The sequence below is a fragment of the Camelus ferus genome, chromosome 7, assembly GCF_009834535.1.
Source record: "Camelus ferus isolate YT-003-E chromosome 7, BCGSAC_Cfer_1.0, whole genome shotgun sequence".
NCBI lineage: Eukaryota > Metazoa > Chordata > Mammalia > Artiodactyla > Camelidae > Camelus > Camelus ferus.
The window spans coordinates 4,443,779-4,464,813 of NC_045702.1; the positions used below are offsets into that span (position 1 = coordinate 4,443,779).

The window sequence follows — 21,035 nt, forward strand, 5'->3', positions numbered from 1 at the left end:
ATGTCTGGAGAAGAAAGGCAGACTGATGTTTTCAGCTACATTCCCACCTAATACAGGGGGTCTTTACAAGCTCCTGCAATGGCCTCCAACGTTCTGCTTTAAAGGATCCCGGCTGCCTCTTGGGCCACTGGTCACTGCTCCCCAGGCACAGTGACCACCAAGTGCTTCTTGCCACAGGGCCTTTCCATTTGCTGTCTGGATCAGCTGTTCTTCAGACTTCTCAAGTGGCTTAGCTCATGTCACCCCAGGAGGCACTTCTGACCCTTTATCTAAAGTAGGACCCCTCCAGCCTGGTCAGTTACTGTCTGTCATTTCCCCCTGTTATTGTCTTCAGAGCATGAACACAGTCTGAAATCATCTTGTTTATTTGCTTGTTAACGGTCTGTTCCCCTTCACCTCCTCTCCACCATTACGAGCTCCTGGACTCAGGGGCCTTTCCTGTGTTTTTTCAGAGCTGTGGAGTGCAAGGTAGACACTCAATAAATCCTTGATAAATAAATATGGATGGGATGTTAGCAGTGATCAAAAGAAGTAACCAAACTCCTTCACATCTGATTCTGCTGGAATTGTACGGACACACCTATAGGTAAGCGAGCGGGGAAAATTGCTGTTCTCTTGGTAAATGCTCTTGTGTTTCTTTGATTTGGGTGCTTTATTTCTGGTTGCTTTTTGAGAAGGACAGTGACAGGTAAGGCCTGTTGTCCCAAGGCTACCCTTTTGTCCACCTCTTCTCTAGCTGTTCACAGCCCGTTGTCACTGCCTTGCCCTCGCCCTGACCCCAGGTGGGCAGATACTTGGCTGGCAGTGCCTTCCTCCTCCGGGGCAGTCTTGGAGGCGCTGTGCTTGGCAGAGGGTCAGGGTGGGGGAGGGGAGGAGTCCTGGTTCAGTGTTACCATCACACTCTGCTGAGGCTCATGGGTTCTGCCTTAGGCAAGAAAGCAGGATGGAAAGAACCCCCTTTTAGTTCCCCCTCCCTCCCCCTCAAACAGACTTCTGGGCTTCTGTTCAGCAGCTAGACATGTCTGCATCTCTGCACAGGGGCCCAGAGATTCTCTACCTGCTGAGGCCATGAGACCCCTGGGTCAGTTGCTGGAAAGCTGAAATCTAGTCCTAACTGCCCCAAACAGGCAGTGGGTCCAGCAAAGTCTAGTAAACTCCCTGGTTTTCAGTGATCTCATCTGTCTACCTCTGTTGTTTGCTCAGAGTTTCAGGGATCTAGACATCTTGTAGATTTTAGCTGCTAGAAACTACCAGTCCAAGCAGGAATCCTGTGGCTTCTCCTCGGGGCCCAGAGGGGCTGCTGGTGCAATGAAGCCGATGCTTCCTAGTTTATGTTCAGCACTTCCTGTCCTGTGCTCTAAGCCAGAATCTTTCAGTTTGCCCTGCTTGGATCACTTGGGCCCCAGGTCCAGCCCTTTCTCCAGGACTGGCCAGGAGAAAGAAAAGCATTGATCAGGTTAAACCAACGAGAGCATATCCTTAGAGCAAGGGGGGGGGGGGGTCAGATCCTGATAAGTGTGTGTGGAACTGAAATCTAAATACTCTTAGATAGGGAAGGGGTGGATGCTGAGTAGGTATTCATCAGTGCCCCTGCAAGTCTCCGGGGAAAGCAAATAGGGACAGCTAGTGTTAGCATCGCAGTTGTCAGCAAAGACAGTGTGGTGTGGGGGATTAGCCTGGCAACCAAGGGTGTTCATCTCAGATTCCCTAATCTGCCACTAGCTTTGTGATTTCAGACAAAATACGGAAATCGTACCCTTTTAGAAGTGAAAGAGGACTTAAAGGTCATAGGGTTGAAGCTTTCATTTGGCAGACTTGGAAACTGACACCCCAGAGTTTAGTCTGGGTCTCAGTTTCTTGCTCTGTAAAGTGGGGTTGGTAATAACTAGTCTTTGTCTACACTCATGGTTATTATGTGGATCAAACGAGGTACTGTTTCTACCAAGGGCTTTGGAAAATAGCAAAAATGCTGTTCTTATTTAAGGCATTTTATTTTTACTATTAATGTAGTAATGATGCCTTTTTAAGAGGAGAAGGGGCAAGTTTATTCAAAGGATGTGCTTTCTTGGCTCTTAGAAATGAATAATAACACTTGAAAAAAGAGGAAATTGTGTGTGTGTGTGTTCCTGGGGTGAAGCGGGGAAGGTGTAAGGCTTCAGTTCAGGCGTGGCACTGCTCTACCCTTAGGGAGTGGTGCAGGGAGTGGCTTTTAGGGTGGGAGCCTGGGTGTGGTAGTTGGTTATAAATTGAAGTTATCTCTCCTTGAATGACTTTTGAGAAAAGGTGGGTCACTCACTTGGGAGGACAAATCTAGTGCAAGGAGGAGGCATCCTGTTTCAGGGTGATCTTGTAACCCTACCTCACCATCTGGGTTAGGTCTTCTTCAAAACAGATGCCATGACAGGATTGTCATGCAAGAGGTTTGTTTATAGGAGGAAATCTATGAAGGAAGAAAGGAGAGAGTTGGAGGAGGCGGGGAGATCTGGCCCCTGGGGAAAAGGGAGGCCAGCGGGCAGAGTACGGAGGCAGTTCTCTGACTGCAGTGCGGCTTTGAGATGTCTTTGGCCAGGCTGGCCAGAGTGCTGGAGCCCAAGTTCCCTTCTGAGGAGTGTAGTGGTGGATTTTAAGGACGGTGGCTGAGACAGTCAATTACTCTCCCTGCAGCAGATCTGAGTGCAGTATTTACACAGTCCCACACCATCCTGTGAGATTTCCAGATGGCTTCATTCATTCATTCACTCATTCAATATGCTGACCATCTACCATGTGCCATGTGTTGGTAGCGATGGAAGCATGTGACCCTGGTCTTTCCCGGCTGACTTCCATTCTACTTCTTAATATTTCTAAGTGGCAGATTTGCCTGATGGAGATTCCTTGCCTGTTGGCCAAGTTAAATTCTGATATCTGGATCTTTCTTAACACTGGGGTGGCACTTCCTAAATGTGCAAATTGCTATAATAAATCCAACTATACCCCACACTTACTTGAAATATAAATAGCTGCATTTACTTCTAGAACTCTCTGCTGTTTAAAAAAAAATTTTTTTTTAATGTTAAAACATGTATCTTGAAGGGAAGGAGGGTATAGGCCAGTGGTAGAGTGTATGCCTAGCATGCACGAGGTCCTGGGTTCAAGCCCCAGTACCTCCATTAAATAAATACATCAATAAACCTAATTACCTCCGCACCCAAAAAAGATTAAAAAAAAATTAGAACTCTCCACTGTTGATTATGCAGAATGAGAGGAAATTTTCAACTCTCAGTACTTCTAGGAACTTATTATTTGGAGAAGTCCAAAATAAGAGTTTATGAGGGTACAGTAGACAAAAGAAGAGGGAAAACTTTATGAAAGTAAAAAGCTGAAGAGATCAGTAGAGAGTGAATAAAAAATGAAAGAAGAGAAATTTAATTTATGAAAAGGCAATCCTGGGCAGAAAACAGGGGATGATCTTTTTGAAACTGCCAGGAAAAATAGACTTAACCAAGACGGAGAAGAATAAGGCAGAGCTGGCCTTTCAAGAAGCCATAGATGAAATAAAAGGCAAAGAAGATTAATTACTCATGGTAATGAGAGCCCGTAGAAATTGATGGAGGAGTAGAAACCCTGGGCAAAGAAATAAAAGGGTGAGAAATACACGATTAGGGTATGAAATAAACCAGTGGGGGGAAAAACACAAAAAAATAAAATGTGGGAAGGAGGAGAAAAGCAATTATACCTCAGGAATTTGTAATATAATAGAAAGTGAAGTAAAATGTTAAAGGAATAGTTTCTCTGAATAAATATTTATAACATTACTACTTTTATATTTGAAATCATTAGTGACAGCCTCAGTCTCTCCTCCATAGAGCCTACCATAGCACAGGGCAAAATAAAAATTTACACAGAAATAGGAAAGCTTACCTTCCAACTGTGGTATTAGCACATCCGTCTCTATGGACTGGACCTGTGTGGTGTGATGCTGAACAGCTGAATAAAGATTTTAAATTCCAGTGAAGAACGCATACAACTCAATAGCAAAAAAACTCCAAACAATCCAACGTTAAAGTGGCAGAGGATCTAAACAGACATTTTTTCAAAGGCATACAAAGACCAACAGGTACGTGAAAAGGCGCTCAGCATCACTAATCATGAGAGAAAGGTAAATCAAAACCAAGTGAGCTATCAGCTCACACCTGCCAGAATGGCTATTATCAAAAAGACAACAATAAATGTTGGTGAGGATGTGGAGGAAAGGAAACCTTGTGCACTGTTGGTGGAATTGGTGAAACCACTATGGAAAACAGTATGGAGTTTCCTCAAAAAATTAAAAATGGGGTGGGGGGAGGGTATAGCTCAAGCAGTAGAGTGCACGCTTAGTGTGCACGAGGTCCTGGGTTCAATCCCCTGTACCTCCTCCAAATATAAATAAATAAACCCAGTTACCGCCCCCTCATTAAAAAAAAAGAAAAAAATTAAAAAAAAATTAAAAATAGAACTACCATATGATCCAGGCATTCTACTTCCAGTTTTATCAGAATACTAAAATCAGTATCTCAAAAACATGTCTGCACCTCCAGGTTCATTGCAGCATTATTTACAGTAGCCAAGACATGGAAGCAGACTTCAATGGGTGTCCTTCAGTGGGTGAATGGATAAGGAAAAGTTAGTATATATACACAGTGGAATATTATTCAGCCATAAAATAGAAGGAAATCCTGCCATTTGCAACAACGTGGATGGATCTTGATGGCAGTGTGCTGAGTGAAATAAGACAAAAACAAATACTATGTGATCCACTTATGTATGGAACGACAGCACCAACAATAAAACAGAAACAAACTCAAGCATCCAGAGAACAGATCAGTGGTTACCAGAGGTGGAGACGTTGGGGGCATTTGTGGAGGGTGGGCCAAATCAGTTAAGGGGGTCAAAAGGTACAAGTTTCCTGTTACACCTAAGTCCTGGGATGTAGTGTATAGCATGGTGACTCTGCTAACAATACCGTATTGTACATTTGAAGTTCACTAGGAGAGTAGATCTTAAAAGTTTTCATCACAAGAAAAAAAATTGTAACTATATGTGATGATACATGTTAACTAAACTTACTGTGAACATTTCACAATATATACGTGTATCAAATTATGTTGTACACCTAAAACTAATACAATGTTCTATGTCCATTATACCTCAGTTTAAAAAAAAAGACAATTTCAGTAACATCTGGGTATATTTTGATGTGTTTTTTACTTAGTTTCGGGGGAATTAAGGCAGGTGTAGATTTTTCTCCAATTAAAAATCTGATGTAGGAAACACCACAAGTAGTTTTGGACATGATTTTTCACGTGAAACAATACTGCAATGGATTATGACACCTTTTGTAAACAAATTACACTAGTAACATTGAAATAGAAGGAGGTTTTCGATCAAAGTGAATGTAGGCATGAAATGTGAGGCATGTGGCCTTGGGCATCTACCCAGGGAAGACCGAGACCGGCTGGTGGATGTCATCTCTTCTGGGGCCAGGTCGGGAGTGGCGATACTCCCAGGAGGGTAAACTCAGGTAAGCCGTCACAGTGGGGGCTCTGCAGTGCTAGGTTCTGGAGTCAGTGGGCAAGGAGGCAGAATACACAGGGGTTAAAATGCTTTTGAAAATTAATAATGACTTTGATATGAAAATGCTTCTGTTGTGCATTCAGTGACGTTCAGAGAGGCTTATCTTCCCTAAGCTCACTGAGATCCACCTTTCCTTTCTGATGCATTCAGTGACTTAACTGAGACTTACAGAGAGCCATGATTTTGTTTTTCACCTGTCTAATGAATAAAATTGCATCCCAAATACATGCTGCATTATAAAAATATTACCACTGTTTCTCTAACCAGCATCTCTCTCACTGAGCCCTGTGGTAGGTAACCAGTGGCCGGCTCCATTAGTGGTATGTGCAGGACAGTGTCTGAATTCCTCATTCAGTCTTTACATTTGTAGAAAGTTTGAATTTTCAAGCCCTGAACTCAGAGTGTTGGAACTATGTGTTTCTATAATTAAATGATCTTAGTATTATTTCTTTTTCCAGCTCCCTTTCTGTTTGATGGTAGGATATTTAATTTAGTTAATTCCAGGTAAATTTAATCCCTTCGTGTTTCTCTCTTGATCAGTCCAGACTTCAACAAAGTCAATTCTTTAAGAAAATTTTTTTAATTTAATTTTTTTTGGAGGGAGGTAATTAGGTTTTTATTTATTTACATATATCAAGGTACTGGGGATTGAACCCAGGACCTTGTGCAGGCTAAGCATGCACCCTAAGACTGAGCTATCCCCTCCCCGCATAGAAGTCAATTCTTGATCTCCTGGGGGCACAGGGAGCCCTGCCTGCTCTCTCAGGTGAGGTCCCTTCTTCCCTGCCTCTCCCCCACGGTCATTTCTGCTCGACTCTGTTGGCACAGGAGCTCAGGGGCTCCAGGTTTCTGACTGGAAGTAGAGAATCTCCTCTGTGTTCAGACCCCTGAACTTTCCTGGGGATTCTGCTGCCTTTTCCCTCATCTCACTCCTGAGCCCCGCAGGGAGGTGCTCAGAGCCCCTCTCAGATCCCACCAGCATCTCTTTCCCCAGTTAGGGAGGGGATCTTTAGCATAGTGGTGGGGGTGAGTGGGTTGATATTTTGGGAGAAGAGCTGGCTACTTTTGGAATCACAGAGATTCTGAGCTCTCTGTGTCTAGGGCAGGTTTTAGCGGTTTAGCATTTTAGCACTTGGGGGACAATTTTCCCTGGGGGGGTTACCTTAACAAGGTAACAGAGCACAAGGGGAAATTTTCAATAACTCAGTGGGAAGTAGTCCATCCGTAAATCCTGAACATCACACCCCTCGCATTGTGGTGAAGCATCATTAAGAGTTGGTCACTATTCCAGAAAGGATCAGGGAGAAATGAGGGGTGGAAGGTGGGGGGGTGCTACAAACTTGTGGATTTACGTCAGTCCTGCGGACAAGGTATGAGCAGGTCTTCTTAAAACTAGTTTTGTTCCCTCACAAAAAAAATTGTTGGGTCCCCGAGCCACAATATTCTTTTTTCCTCCCATTGAGAAGTCCCAGTTTGGGAGTTTTCTGCTTTTTCTCTTAAATCTTAGCTTTCTCTACCCCTTGGCCTCTGCACTAAAGGGCCCTCGGACTTCTAGGCCTAGAAAGCTTCTGTTGTCAGGGGATCGCTTCAGAAAGGCCTCTTGGGAAGAGGGCCATGGAGACAGAGGACTGGAACAAGCTACTGGCAGCTTTTTCCTTTCTCTGTCTTTTCCCAGTTCGGAAGCAATGACTTTTTTTTCCCTTCAGGACTCCAGAATTTGTATAGGTCCCAATCCTGTGTCTGTGCTCACAGGTGCCCAAATGGACGGGAAGGGTCTCCTGACTCAGCCCCAGCCTCCCCCACCCAAGTCAGGCTCCTTCTTCTTCACTCCCCAGGACTCACCAGTTCTTGTGTTCCTTCCCTGTTTTCTCCCGATCTTGTTTCTGTGCTCTTGGCGTTTGGAGACATACATTCCTCGTAATCACAGGGCTTATACATCACAGCAGAGGAATTTGATTGGGGCAATAAAATAATGAATAAGAGAATAGGCTTTCCTCTTTTTTCACTATGTAACTTTAACCAATTAATTTGAAGCTCACTTGGGTCTCCTGCCACCGAGAGGTAACAAGCTTCTTTCTCATAAGTTTTTTAATGATTAAATAAAATTTATATAAAGTGCTTTTGAACTGCTTTAAAAAGTTAACTATAGGGGAAAAAAAAAACAAGAGTTACCTATCAGTGGTGAGGAGGGTCCAGCTCAGTGGTAGAGTGCATGCCTAGCATGCACTAGGTCCTGGGTTCAGTACTGCCATTAAAAAGTAAGTGAACCTAATTACCTTCCCCCCTAAAAAAAAAAAAAATCATAAAGTTAACCATCTAGCATCATCACTCTGACTGTGGAATTTGAAGCTCTCTGAGAACAATACGGACACCTGAGGGCAGGAGAGAAATATGGAAGCACTTAGTTATAGTCACTAAAATACAACGATGAAGACAAAACAGGGAAAGACACATCAAGGATGGTTTCTATATCTGAAATTAGTAACAATGAGTATACTTCTGTACAATTTCTTTTTTGTTGTTTTTGGAGGAGGTAATTAGGTTTATTTATTTAATAGGGGTACTGGGGACTGGAGCCAGGACCTCATGCAGGCTAAGCACACTGAGCTACACCCTCCCCCATACATTTTCCTCTGCCATACTTTGTTCATTAACAGCTTGTAGGATTTCACTTGAGTTTCAAAAGAATCTTTGCAAACTTGTTTTGCTCTGTTGCAGCTAGTCTGGCTGGTATAAGACAGTCGTTTCTTGAGTCTGGATCTCTCTCCAATGCTTCAGGCTTTTTTGTTTTGATTCTTAGGGACTGCAGCTTCCCATCACCTCAATTCTGCTTCTATATTCTGCTCTTTTCCCAGAGGCAGAGTAACGTGGATGATTATGTGGGAAAGGCTTAGGGTAACACGCTTGTCCCAGCTCTGGTCAAACTCCCTCTTTAAAATCCGCTGATAATCACAGCCTGGCCAGGACGCCCTGGTGCTAGGTGCTCCCAGTGCTCCTCCCCTACACAAGAACCGCAGTGCTGTTCTAAGGTGTGTGTTCTTATCTTTTGTTATCCATGCCAGGGATGCTTTAAAAAAATTATTTCTGCCTACCAGCCCATGTTCCTCCTTTTTATATATTTATTTTGTCTTAAAATAATATTTCCCTTCTTTTTGCAAATAATCACAGCAGGAATAAGCGGCCACTCCTTCAAGCTGGAACGGATGCTCTCAGATTGTTAAAGAGACATCTAGACAGAAATTCACATATGTTAGAATTCACACAGGAACCCTCAAAGAGTTGGGAAGAGATACCTGCACATTTCTTACATCCCTAAAATCCAGGTACTCAATTTAAAAATCTTTAATAGAACTGAATCCAGCTCTTCCTGGAGGAAAGGAACAGAATCTGATGGAGAGAAACAGGAAATGGAAAAAAAGGGCAAAAATCTGAAAGGAAGTAAAATCAGTGAAAAAAATAAGTGAAAATTTTAAGGTCCTTTATGTTGCTTTTATCTAAAGAAACTGACCCAAAGAGCAGCAAACATGGAACAGAAGGCAAACGTTCATTTTTGAGGTAGTGGTGCCCTCCTGGGCAGTCCCATTTTATTGAGGATGTGCCACTTATTGGCCCCAAGGACTTTTTTTCCCAATGGGAGATGCTTGTTCCTTTGCCTTCTTAGGATCAGGATTCAAGCCCTGCTGATGCGTGGGACTTTTCTTGGCTACTACAATTTCATCGACAGTCAGGAGCTGTAGTACCACATCAGCCACGGTTCGAAGTCCTTGGGCCTTGGCTATTAGGATGTCCCACACCTCTTCCTGGGCCACATTTATTATCCCTTCGACTCCGACTCCTGTTAGGAAGTTCCCAGCTTGGTGAGCTCCGTTCATTTCTGCCATCACCTCTGAGACGCCTAAACCTGCATTCTCTGCCAAGGTTTCGGGGAGAGACTGCAGGGCCTGGGCAAATGCCAGGAAGGTGGGACCACTGGGCCCTCCCAATTTGGTTCCTCTCTCTCTGAGCATTTTTGCCAGAGCCATCTCCGTGGCCCCAGCTCCCGGAAGCAGTCTGGGGTCCTGACACAACTGGAAGTAAGCATCAATGCCATGGTAGGCAGCCTGCTCAGCACCCCGCAGCCCCTCAGTGGTGGCCCCCCTGAGGACCAAGGTGAGGGCAGGGGTGCCTGGACATTCCCACTCAAACACCACAGCCAAACCTTGTACCAGCTCCTGCCCGTACACCCTCTGACACTTCCCTGGCTCCAGGGGAGGAAGCAGATAAGGCATCAGAGGTGTGCCCAAAACGGCACTCAGGTAAACCATCTCCCGCCGGGAGTTCACCTGGATCACCATGATGCCGTACTTGTCAGCGTGTGTTAGGGTCTTCTCATCAATTTCCCCCCAAACCACCACCACATTAATATACGCAGCTGCCAGCTGGGCCACTTGCTTTTCTAGCAATTGCTCTTTCCCTTTCCTGAATTTGGTCAGGTCAGCAGGATTAGTTAGACGAGCAGTTGCAGGTGCATTTGGACTGGCGGGGCCAAAGGCGCAAGCCAAGAGAGCCACCCGGGCGCCCTTCAGCACCATGGTCACCTGGCCGCAGGGCTTGCCGGGCAGGGCCAGGCCGGGGAGCAGGCACGAGTCCTCCAGCCTACCCCCGGGCAGCGCGCACACCCCCACGCGCTCGGGCTGGAAGCCGCCGTCCAGCTCCCTGGTCGCCCAGCACGCATGCGCCACCATCTTGCTCAGGTAGTCGGTCTGCAGCAGCGCGCGCGTGTTCATCACCGAGTAGAGGGCCCAGAGCGGGTCCTCCAGCGGCCCCAGGGACCGGATGGCCAGGGAAGGCAGCAGGGCCAGCGTCTCGGCGGCCGCCGCGGCGTAGGCCTTCCGGAGCTGGGCGCGTGGCAGGCCGGCCCGCAGCAGGCGCTCCGCCTGCGCCAGCAAGGCCTGGGCCAGGAGCACCACAAAGGCCGCGCCGTCGCCGCTCTGCTCCGCCTGGGCCTGGGCCGCCTCCCGCAGGAGCCGGGCGGCGGGGTGCTCCAGCTCCAGCGCGCGGAGGATGGCCGTGGCGTACCCCGTGAACACGGTTTCTCCTTTGGCGGTGACGAGGAGCTTCTGCCGGCCGTGAGGGCCGTAGCAGGGCCGCAGGACCCTGGCCAACGTGTGCGCCGCGGCCACGCTGCTCAGCAGGTCCTTCGCCGCCGCCGCCGCCGCCGGAGTCCCAAGCCGCTCCGGCAGCGCCTGGGCCGAAGAGGCTCTGCTGTCCATCGCCGGCGGAGAGCGGGGCCCACACGGCCGCAGACGCGCTAGGAACAGCAGCGAGGCGTCCCGGACACCGATCTTTGAAGCCACTCAAGGGGTCTGTGGAAAAAGGAGCCAAATGCCCATCAGCGGGGTATCTGGAGAAGCAGGCGCTCCGGGGCCTCGTTGCCAGGAGCCTCGTTGCCCTCGCCGAGAGCTTGGCCCTAAGACCACCCCCCAAACTGATCTGGAAAGGAACGGGGGCCCTTGGGGTCTCTGAGGCTTGGTAGCTGAAACAGATCTTATCTTAATTAAGTCACAGAGTGGCTCATGGAACCAGGGCAGGAAATGAGGTCACAGAAGGATGGACCACGAGTTGGGAGGCCCTGGGGCAGGCGGAAGTCAGGCCCGGTTGTCCAGCAGAGGAGGGAACACACGTACTGAAGTGCAGGGGAAGCACCAGAGTTTCATTTAAACTTTAAAAACAAGGGGAAATCAGGTGAAAACACCCACCTACTTCATATTCCTGGCGAAGCTGTGGCTCCTGTATTGTTTGCGTGGTTGGTTTTCGGGTTTTTTGAGAGGGAAACTGCTTTGTTTACTTCCTTGTGCCCTGTAATCCCAGCCACATTTGGTTACCTGTCTTCCTCGGTTTCGGGCTCTTTGCCCACTTTATCCGCTTGCGCTGTTCATCAGGTTCCTTAATGTATCTGCTGGTCTGTTTGTCTTTCAGGCTGCAGGTGTGTGAGGCTGCACAGCGTGTGACAACTCTTCCCAATGACAATGACCTCATGGAGCTGGCAAAGGCAGGTCAAGACAAGGGAGGGACAGAGGCTGACAGCCTGCAGACAATAGACAGGGACACAGAGGCGTGAAAGTGTCCAGGAAGCAGCAAACCAGCCGGAGTACTGCTGGGCCCAAGCGCCCTTCCCCTCAGCCCTTCCTTCCACCCTTCCTCCTTCCATCTCCACCCTCCCTTTCTCCCTTTGCTCCCTCCTTTCCTCATATGGCACCTACTGGAGTAAGATTGCTTTTTTTTTTTTCTTTCATTTAACAAATATCTATGAGCACCTGGCATGTTAAGTGTACTGAGGACACAAAGATGCAGGAACATGAGACCAGTGAAGGACAGAGATTGGTATCCAATGAGTACCATTTCCTTAGGTGTTAGGCAGGGCCCCAGCTGGAAGTGATGAGTATATCTATTAAGATTGAGGGAATGACAGAGCAAAACGATTCATTTTCATTTGGGAAAACCCTTTTTCACTTCGTTTAATGGTGGATGCCCCTAAGGGGAAAAGGGGGGGGGAAGGAACTCTGAAACTAATTATACCAGTCAGGAATCATGACAGCTTGGTGAGTATTGTTTTAATATTTCCACAAAAAAGAAAAAAAAATTTCCACAGACAAGATGATGGTGAGAAGGAAAAGGAAAATATCACAATGAAAGTTAAATATAATTAAAGCTAAAAAGGAGGTAGTTTTGGAGGAGAAAAAACAACTAGATTGAATTTGTAAAAATGATTATTCATTATACACTTAAAAGGAAAAATACAAAGAAAGTGAATGTCATTTGGAAGCCCTGGAGATAGTCATTGTTTAGATTCTGATGAACATTATTACTTTACACATTCATGCATTCGTAAACTGTTGTGGATTTACACAATTTTACATAAGTGGGTTTTATGATACATATTCTATGTGCTTTTCTATCATAATTTCCCCCTCAACATTATCTTAGCTGAGAAATGTTCCTAAGGAGATATCATGTTGTCTAAAGACTGTGGACAACTCTTTTGACCTCTTTTGATTTTAGAGACTCCATTAGAAACCGGTGTGATCTTCTCTGCCCAGGCTTCTGAAAGCCAGTAACGGAGAGTTTCTTTATAGAAATGTAAAATGTGACGACCAATGCTAAATGTGGCAAAGTGTGAATATATACACTGTCTATAAAGATACAGTTTCTTTTTTAAACAAATACTCCTGTAAGGGCTCATCTTTGCTCTTTTTCTCAAATGTAACATACATTTTCCCATTTATTTCACTTATTCTAGAACTGTTCATTGAGCTGCAGCTGAGTGATATGGGATAGAAAGAGAACATGGCAGACAGCTTCTCCCCTGGGCTTAGGGTGGGCTACAGACAGCTCATTGTGCAATTCATGACAGGCTACGCGAGCTGGGATGGGGAAAGCACCAGGGTTGTAGAAGCATCTGAGGGACACAAAACCTTCATCCTGGGGAAAACGGTGGTCAGGGGGAGGTGAAGTCTAAAGTGAGAGCTGAAGAGGGGAAAATGTTGGAACTGGCCAAGTAAAAAGGGATGGGGGGTTGGGAGAGACTGCTAAGGTTTGTAGCCCAGCAAAAATAGTCCTGAAGGCTGGGGCTCATGGCATGGAGGAAAGGAAGGGGAGGGAGGGAGAGGAACACTTTGGCTGGAGGGTGGCAAGGACTATGCAGGATCTGGTGATCCACACCAAGAAATTTCGACTTCAGCCTGAAGGGTATTGAATGGGACTGGTAGTTCCATTTCCATTGTAAAAGTACATTTTCTGTTGTGAAATCCTCACCTGTTTGACTACAGGCACAGGGGAAGGTGAGGATGTAATCATTGTCTTGGACCCTAAAAGGCAGTCAGTTCATAAAATGCCCCAAACAATAAATTTTAGACTGAAATTTTTGGATGCACCTCTACACAGATTAAACTAACCAAGGAACTACTAAATCTCTGTTTTACTTTTTACCACGTGGACGTTTTCATTGTTAAGTTCACTTTGATTTTATTTATTCTTCAGATCAATTGATTAGATATAAAATAAATTAAACTCTTTTTTGTTTTTTGTGGGGTTTTTTTTTTTTTTTTGTGCCAAGAAAAGTTTGCATGCAGTTAGCTCATTATATAAACTTTTCTAACAACCTCCATTTTGACCTGCTAAGAAGGGTGGGCATCAATCTAGGTGGTTTGGTACTTATATTGGGTTGAATATTGCCCCCCAACATTGACATCCTTCCGGGAACCGCAGAATGTGACCTTATTTGGAAAGAGGATTGTTATGGGTGTAATTAAGATGAGGTCATACTGGAGTAGGGAAGACCATTAATCCAACATGACTGGTGTTCTCACAAGAAGAGAACACACACAGAGACACACATATACACAGGGAACACCATGTGAGGACACAGAGACACAGGGAAGATGGCCAAGTGACAATGGAGGCAGATCAGAGGGATGCACCTAGGAGCCAAGGATTGCCAAGGATTGTAGGCAACCACCCGAAGCTGAGAGAGGCCTGGGACAGATCCTCCATCAGAGCCCACCCCGAGGAAGCAGCCCTGCCCACACTTTGGCTTTGGACTTCTAGCCTCCAGAACTATGAGGGAATATTTCTGTTGTTTTAAGCTGCCTAATTGATGGTAGCTTTTTGCCACAGTTGTAGGATAATACAGTGGTCTTGTATATTGATAAAGGAAGGCACCTAAGAAAGTGTGTGCGTGTGTGTGTGAGAGAGAGAGAGAGACAGACAGACAGACAGCAGACAGGGCTGTCTGCTGACTTCTCCCATCCCTGCCCTCCCCCCCCCAAATCCCCAAATGCCTTTCTTTTAATACTATGGTCTAGTACACAGCAGATGTAAATATTTAATCTTTCTATTTGTACTTTTTCCTGTGTTTATTTTTCAGTTGCCTGCTTGCCCTTTCTGTGTTTATCTTGTTAAGTAGTGCCAGGCTTAAAGTATAGACCCCTAGAGGGCAAGATTCATATCTATATAAAGTGTGCTGCAGATCAGCTACTTTTGCTTCATATTTTTGAAGGTGATCATTCTGTTTATTTCCTTCTCAGTTTCTTCCTTTAATTTTTCTATCATACAGGTATGTAGTATACATTACTGAAATAACTTACATAAAGCAATATGATTTTTAAAGCTAAAAATGCACTATAGACTAAATGTGAACTAATTTTAAGTGACTGAAATTCTCTTAAAAACATTTTTTCCTACTGCAAAAATAAAGGACCAAAATGATAGCCTGTGACTGCAACTTTTAATCTTGCAAATTTAATAGTAAAAATATGGACACAAAATGTATAAGATCTAGAATTTAAGTTTTCAGTGGTCTTTACACAGCTGTAAAACTTTGGTTCCTTAAAAACCCTGAAGAATTTAAGACTTCATGGGGAAACAAAAAGAGAAGGACAACATTTAGCTGTGAACCTATGGGAAAGCCTTATAAATATTTTTACATTCACTAAAACAAAGTGATAAAGACTGCCAAAGAAAGACTGCATCAGTGACATTTGATAGGCCTTTGTTTAGTAAGAATGGGTGCTGTACCATGGACTTTTATTCAGTCACTTGTATGCTAGACTCTGAGAATCCCTTTTGCTTACAGTTTCATGAGATGTTGCTTTTTCTTTTTTTGCAGATAATATCCCTCATTCCCTTACCCACATTTTAAACTTTTAATATATATTATGACTATACTAAATATGCTCTGAAAGATTGATATATTATAGAAAAATGTAATATAGAAGTGAAAGTCCCTTGTAATCCAACCCTACAGAGATGATTGCTGTTAATACTTGGGTGCATATCTACTACATTTTAAAAATACTTGTTTGACATGTGTACTTATTAGAAAGTAGTTGTTCTAATTTTTTGAATTTTGGTCCTACTAAATGCTCATGTCTTTCTGATTTTATAATTTCGAGGAATCTCAGCTACCTGACTACTGGATTTTTGCCATCGTGGTCTCGGAGCTGTGTAATTTGGGTGATGGAGATGGAAAAGCCTTTGGAAGACCTTTATTTATGGTGAATAAGTATTCCTTGAATACTTGCTCTGCATCCTGGGTTATATTTTGTTTGCTCTGCCCACAGTAACTTCATGCTGAGGAGCCTCCTGTCAGTCTTTTCAAACAGCTGCCAACTACTTGTCTGCTCACAGCAGCCAACGGACCTTCATCATCTTTTATCATTCCAGAAGCACCACGGCACAAAGCTCAGTTTCTGCCCTTCCACTTATTCTACCTATTTTTCTGTTCTCAGTCCCTAGTTGTTTCCTTTTAAAACTTGTCTTCATCAGGAGTGACTTGAATTTTGCACATGCTGATCCTTAAATTCTGTGTTTAAGGTGCTGACAAGTATACTGAAGTAAATTGTACAGATGTGGAATCTTGTGCATATGAAACACACAGTTGGAAATGACTACTCTAATTTCAGTATCCAACACAGATAAATATTCTGGTCAATAATCCAATTTTTTTCAATAATCCAATTTTTGAAAGTCTACTATTATTTAGTGTAATGTGCAAGAAAAAGTGAAAAAGAAAGGATGAGTAATAAAGTTTAAATGTACCACTTCATAAATTTATTAGCCATGTATAGGTTGTATTTCTGTGTACAATAGTTAGACATTTTTATAATTTGCATTAACCAAGCCAGATTCTCCCCAATCTCAAAGTTTAAGTTTAGTAAACTTGAAAAAGCCAGCAGGAATTAAGCCCTGAAGGAATTCAAATGACTGTCTTATTGTAGTCCTGATTTCAGCCATTTCAGAGCACTATGCTTTTAGTCAGAATGGGCTCTAGAAATCAAACTGTATATTCGCCCAAATAAGATACAGGATTCGAAATTTTTATTCTGGCTACTGGGAGGAAGGGCAGGCAAACATCATAGCAGGAGAAAGCAGAATGTTATTTTTACCTTATACTGAAACCGGGCTGTGAAGACTGAAAGAATCAGAAAGTCCTAGGATGCTCGGCCTAGAGTATATGTCTATAAAATGAGTTTAACTCAATCCTTTTGCAACTGGTTGAGAGGTCTTAGTATTTTCTCCCAATTCAAAGCTGTAATTTTTTCACTCCCATAGTGAATGGAAAGGAAAGCAAAGAGCATATTGTCTAAGTGTCCATCAGTGTTAGAATAAGAAATCCACAATTCCACGTTTGGAACTCTCCTTCCTGATAAAGTGCATATTTCAGATTTCTGATTCTAGCCCATTTTTTTTTAAAAACCGGTTTTACGTATTGTAGGAGGTGGCTTACAAGTACTTCGATTTTTGTCTCCACCGCAATACACAACGTTAAAACCAAGTTGTTGGGTTTTTATTGGTTTATTATGTCTTTCAGCATTTTTTTCTTCAAAATGTCATCGTTCTTTTTGTCTTGACAGTTAAAAAAACCCTTTCTGGATCATTTAAAAAATTACGTTGTAATAACGAAACTATCACTGGAATTGGATGAGAACGAAGTTGCACTCCATTTCTTTTTCTCCGCAGACGCGCATTAAAACGAAAGAAGGCTGAACGTGCGCCCGGCCAAGTCCCTCCGGGCCGGGTCTGCGCGCCCGCGAGGGGTGTGCGCGGGGGGAACCCGGCCGGGCGCGCGCGGGGGCGGGACGCGCTCCACACCCGCCCGCTCGTCCGGGGGGACCCAGCGCCTGCGGAGCGCGGACGCGGCCCTCCTCTTCCTCGCTCTCCCTCCGCGGAGTCCCCGGACCCCGATCCCGGACTCCCTGACCGCAGCTTGGCGCTCTCCCGAGCAGGAGCCCAAGCCCGAGCCGGAGCCGGAGTCGCGGCGCAGCCCGGCCGCCGCGTCAGAGAAGGAGGGAGCAGGGGCGGGGGAGGGGCGGTGAGGTCAGCGGCGGCGGCGCGTCCGCGGACGGCGCATGCGCGGAGCAAGCCCCGTGAGTGGCAGCGGCGGCGCGCGGGGGGCGGTGGGGCCGGCGGAGTGGGGGAGGGGGCGGGGGCGTCGCGGCGGCCGTGTGTGGGAGAGACGGCGGCGAGTTTGAGAGGTCTGTGGTGCGGGGCGCCCGGGGGAGACCCGGCGCCGCCCTCGCGCGACGATCACGGTCGTGTGTGTGTGTCGGTGTGCGCTACACGCACACCCGCAAAACTTCCTCCTCCTCTGCCCGGGAGGCCGGGTGCGGGCGCTGAGGGGCCGGCGCTCGCGCAGCCCGGAACCCACAACAACAACTGGAGCAGCTGTCAAAACTTCGCCGCCGCCGCCCCGCCTGACGCGGCCCGCGCGGGGGAGGGGCAGCCGCCAGGGGCGCGACCCCGGCCCGCCCGCCGGCCCCGCGGGCCCGCCGCTCCCCGCGCCGCGGCCCCTTTCTCCTCCCCGCCGCGGGCGGCCTGGGGGAGGGGCGCGGGCGGAGATCCCTGGCCCAGCGCCCCTAGCGCCCCTCAGTAGCCCCGCCCCGCCTCGCCCGGCACCGCCCGCCCCGCGCCCGCGCCCGCACCCACACCCGCACCGCCAGGCGCCCACCCGCCCCGCCCGCACCTCCCCGCCCAGGCCCGGCCCGGCCCCTCCCTCGCGCCCGCCCGCCCCGCCCGCCGCCCCCCGCCCGGCCCCTGCGCGCCGAGGTGCGCGCGCCCGCGCGTATGTGTGTGAGTGCGTGTCTTGCTCGCTCCATGTTGCCGCCTCTCCCGGTACCTGCTGCTGCTCCCGGGGCTGCGGGAAATGCGAGAGGCTGAGCCGGGGAGGAGGAACCCGAGCAGCAGCGGCGGCGGCGGCGGCCGCGGCGGCGGCGGCGGCGGCGGGAGGAGCCCCCCAGGAGGAGGACCGGGATCCATGTGTCTTTCCTGGTGACTAGGATGTCGTCGGAGGAGGACAAGAGCGCGGAGCAGCCGCAGCCGCCGCCACCACCCCCCGAGGAGCCCGGAGCCCCGGCCCCGAGCCCCGCAGCCGCAGACAAAAGACCTCGGGGCCGGCCTCGCAAAGATGGCGCTTCCCCTTTCCAGAGAGCCAGAAAGAAGTAAGTTGAGTGTGAGGGAGCCAGGCCGGGAGCCAGCCTCGGCGCCGGCCCGGAGCTGTCACCGGCGCGCCCGGCCCCGCCGCCCCCGCGCGCCCCCGGCCGCCCCCGCGGGGTGGGGGTGGGGCCCGCTCCAGCCGCGCGGCTCCTGCTCCGGGCGCTCGCCCACCCCGCGCCCCGCGCCCCGCTCCCCGCTCCCCTGCCCGCCCGGCGCCCGGCCTCCCGCGGCCGCCCCGCACCTCACTCCGCCCAGTCGGGCGCCGACGGCTCGCGCTGCCGCCACACTTTACTTTTTAGTTCGGCCCTTGCGCCGTGTTTTCCTGGGGCTTCTCTTTTTGGAGAAATTTCTCGTAGATCCGTCTTGGCCTCGCCAGGCCGTGTAAGGAACAGCCCCGAAGCACATCTGGGGAGCCTTGGGACGGATTTCTTGTCAGCTCCAGGGCCGTCGGTTCCGGGACGCTAGCCGAGCTGTCAAAACGCCTCTGCCAGGTGGTCTCCCGGCCCCGGCAGGCGGGTGAGGAGGAAGCGGGCAGAACTAGGGCTTTTTTCTTTGTCAGACAGCCGCTCCTTTAACTTTTCTGGTTCCCAAACCTGGGCTTTCGTCTCTTAATGATATATTAGGAAGTCCTTTGACTTCTTCCTCCCCCTCCCCCAACCCCAGCCCCGCACCGCCCAGCGCCGAGGAGCTGCTCCCGGTGATCGCCCAGCTCCCGGGGACGGCGTGCAGCAAGTTTTGGAAACGGAGCCAGTATTCCCACAGCAGGCCGAAGGCGAAGAGCACATTTGTTCAGAGAGAATGCAGATGTAAATGTGGCTGAACTTACATCGAAGTCGTCTCTCTGGGCTGTTACCCGGTCGGGAGTGTGCTTTTGAGCAGAGATCGGACTGTATGCCTCCGGTTATTCGATTAGCAGAAAAGTCTTTTTGCAAAAGGGCCAGGCAACAACTTTGCCAGTAAATGAAGAAGCCCGTTTTAGTGCCAGCAAGTCACTCAGCGCTTGTGGCTCTTGAGGGTGCTGGGGACGAGCTCAGATCTGTGAACGTCTTGTGCGGAGTTGTAGAATGGCGTGGATTGCTTACTCATTTCATTATGATGGGCTCATTGAACTGTCGGTCGTGGAAGGGGGCACCGCGCCGCGGAGGAAATTAGCACATTTATGGATAGTCTGCCTTTTTTTTTTTTTTTAAATGTTGAAGTGCATCCATTTAGTAATAGCATTGTTACGTTTGGTGATACATAGTAAAAATAGTGGTGGTAACTCAGGCAGAGCGGAACAGGGTGTGGGAAACCCATGAAGCCCTTGACTGTATGTACTCTTGTTTGCTTTGCTCTCCTTTTACTATGAAAATGATTCAGGGCCTTCAACTTGCCTCCATATTTTATTGCCAGCTCTTACCCAGCTATGACAAATCGTGAGGGAAACTAGTACAGGATGCATATATTATTACATTAGCTGCTTTGCGATACCAAGTTAGGGTTTATTATTGCCACTTGCGTTGTAACGTCTGGTATAAAATGCCATTGTTATTCCTGTATTAACTGAAATCTGGCGAAGGAAGGTGCAGTTTTAAGTAACTTTAAACTTCTTTGCCACTTTTTTTGTATTCTTCAGCAACACTTATCAAGCCATAGTAGGGTTTTTACTTGATTGCTTCCTGTTTTCACTCTTTTCTTGTTTTTATTTTTCCTGAACATTAATTTGGAATTATTACAAGTTTTAGATTTGCTTTCAAATTCTTAGTCTAGAAAGCTTAGACTTATCTATGTTGTTACATGCCTCACACTTACACTTACATATGTGTGTGCACATTCCCCCTGAGATTAAAACGAGCTCATTTGTATTCGTGCAGCTCCTGGGTACACCAGAAGAAAGATTGGTTTATTATTTTAATTTTTATCTCTTACCAATGAAGGAAAAAAAAAAAACCCTTTGAGAAGTTAAAACATTTTTACAGAATGACACTAATCTAGCAATATAAAAACATCAACAATTTGGAAAATGTTTAGGGCAATTCTAAGTCTTAAAAGTGTTTTCTCTTTTAGATTTGAAAACTGGTACAGCATTCCTTATAGGATATTAAGTCTAGAGGTAACTTTGATGGTTCTAAACTTTTTAATGAATTCTTTAAAATTAGGTGTGTCTTTCTAAGGGAATGGAGTCTCTGGGGTAGAAACATGTAAATGGAAACTAACGTGTGAAATGGAAAGCAAAGAGAAGGGGGTTCAATTGTGTGTCTACACTGTATTTAGATACACGCAGAGAAGACCCTGTAGTTAGCTGGGTAGCCCAGACCCTGAAAGTGAAACTGATGTGTAACAGATGTAAATTAGGCTTGTAAACGTTAAGATTATGTGGAATTGCAAATAGTTACCTAAAAAATGAAAATTGATATTTTTGTGGAATGCAGAGGAGATAAAGGTGTTTGTTGTCAGTGTTATTTGAATGGTCAGTAAGTGGGTGGTTTTAC

The 21,035-nt window shown here is 47.0% G+C and overlaps 2 protein-coding genes and 1 long non-coding RNA gene across 24 annotated transcripts in view; 2 read left to right on the forward strand and 1 right to left on the reverse strand.

Annotated features, from left to right (window-relative positions):
* The window catches only part of LOC116664780, a 107,130-nt gene extending 93,602 nt beyond the window's left edge, over positions 1-13,528 (forward strand). For all 3 annotated transcript variants that reach the window (XR_004321220.1, XR_004321219.1, XR_004321221.1), the window contains 2 exons: positions 453-586; positions 11,551-13,528. This is a non-coding gene — a long non-coding RNA (uncharacterized LOC116664780). The remainder of the gene's footprint in view (positions 1-452; positions 587-11,550) is intronic.
* Positions 8,917-19,221, reverse strand: CCT8L2 (chaperonin containing TCP1 subunit 8 like 2). 3 transcript variants are annotated; one of them, XM_032483074.1, is made up of 3 exons: positions 18,857-19,221; positions 11,457-11,659; positions 8,917-10,937 (listed from the first exon to the last, which is right to left on the reverse strand). In XM_032483074.1, the coding sequence occupies exon 3, from the start codon at positions 10,842-10,844 to the stop codon at positions 9,195-9,197; it is 1,650 nt and encodes a 549-aa protein (XP_032338965.1). In that variant the 5' UTR covers positions 10,845-10,937; positions 11,457-11,659; positions 18,857-19,221; the 3' UTR covers positions 8,917-9,194. The 3 variants fall into 3 exon arrangements, with proteins under 3 accessions (XP_032338965.1, XP_032338964.1, XP_032338963.1); XM_032483073.1 differs by having other exon boundaries at positions 18,806-19,221; XM_032483072.1 differs by lacking the exon at positions 18,857-19,221 and adding an exon at positions 18,248-18,385 and having other exon boundaries at positions 9,140-10,937.
* The window catches only part of KMT2C (lysine methyltransferase 2C), a 237,767-nt gene continuing 233,781 nt past the window's right edge, over positions 17,050-21,035 (forward strand). For 14 of the 18 annotated variants that reach the window (XM_032483056.1, XM_032483055.1, XM_032483060.1 and 11 more), the window contains exon 1: positions 18,127-18,569. In XM_032483056.1, coding sequence (XP_032338947.1) covers positions 18,409-18,569 — 161 coding nt within the window. In that variant the 5' untranslated portion in view covers positions 18,127-18,408. Of the gene's footprint in view, positions 17,499-17,518; positions 17,607-18,122; positions 18,570-21,035 lie in introns of those variants that run through there. The other 4 variants (XM_032483052.1, XM_032483051.1, XR_004321207.1 and 1 more) reach the window with 4 other exon arrangements.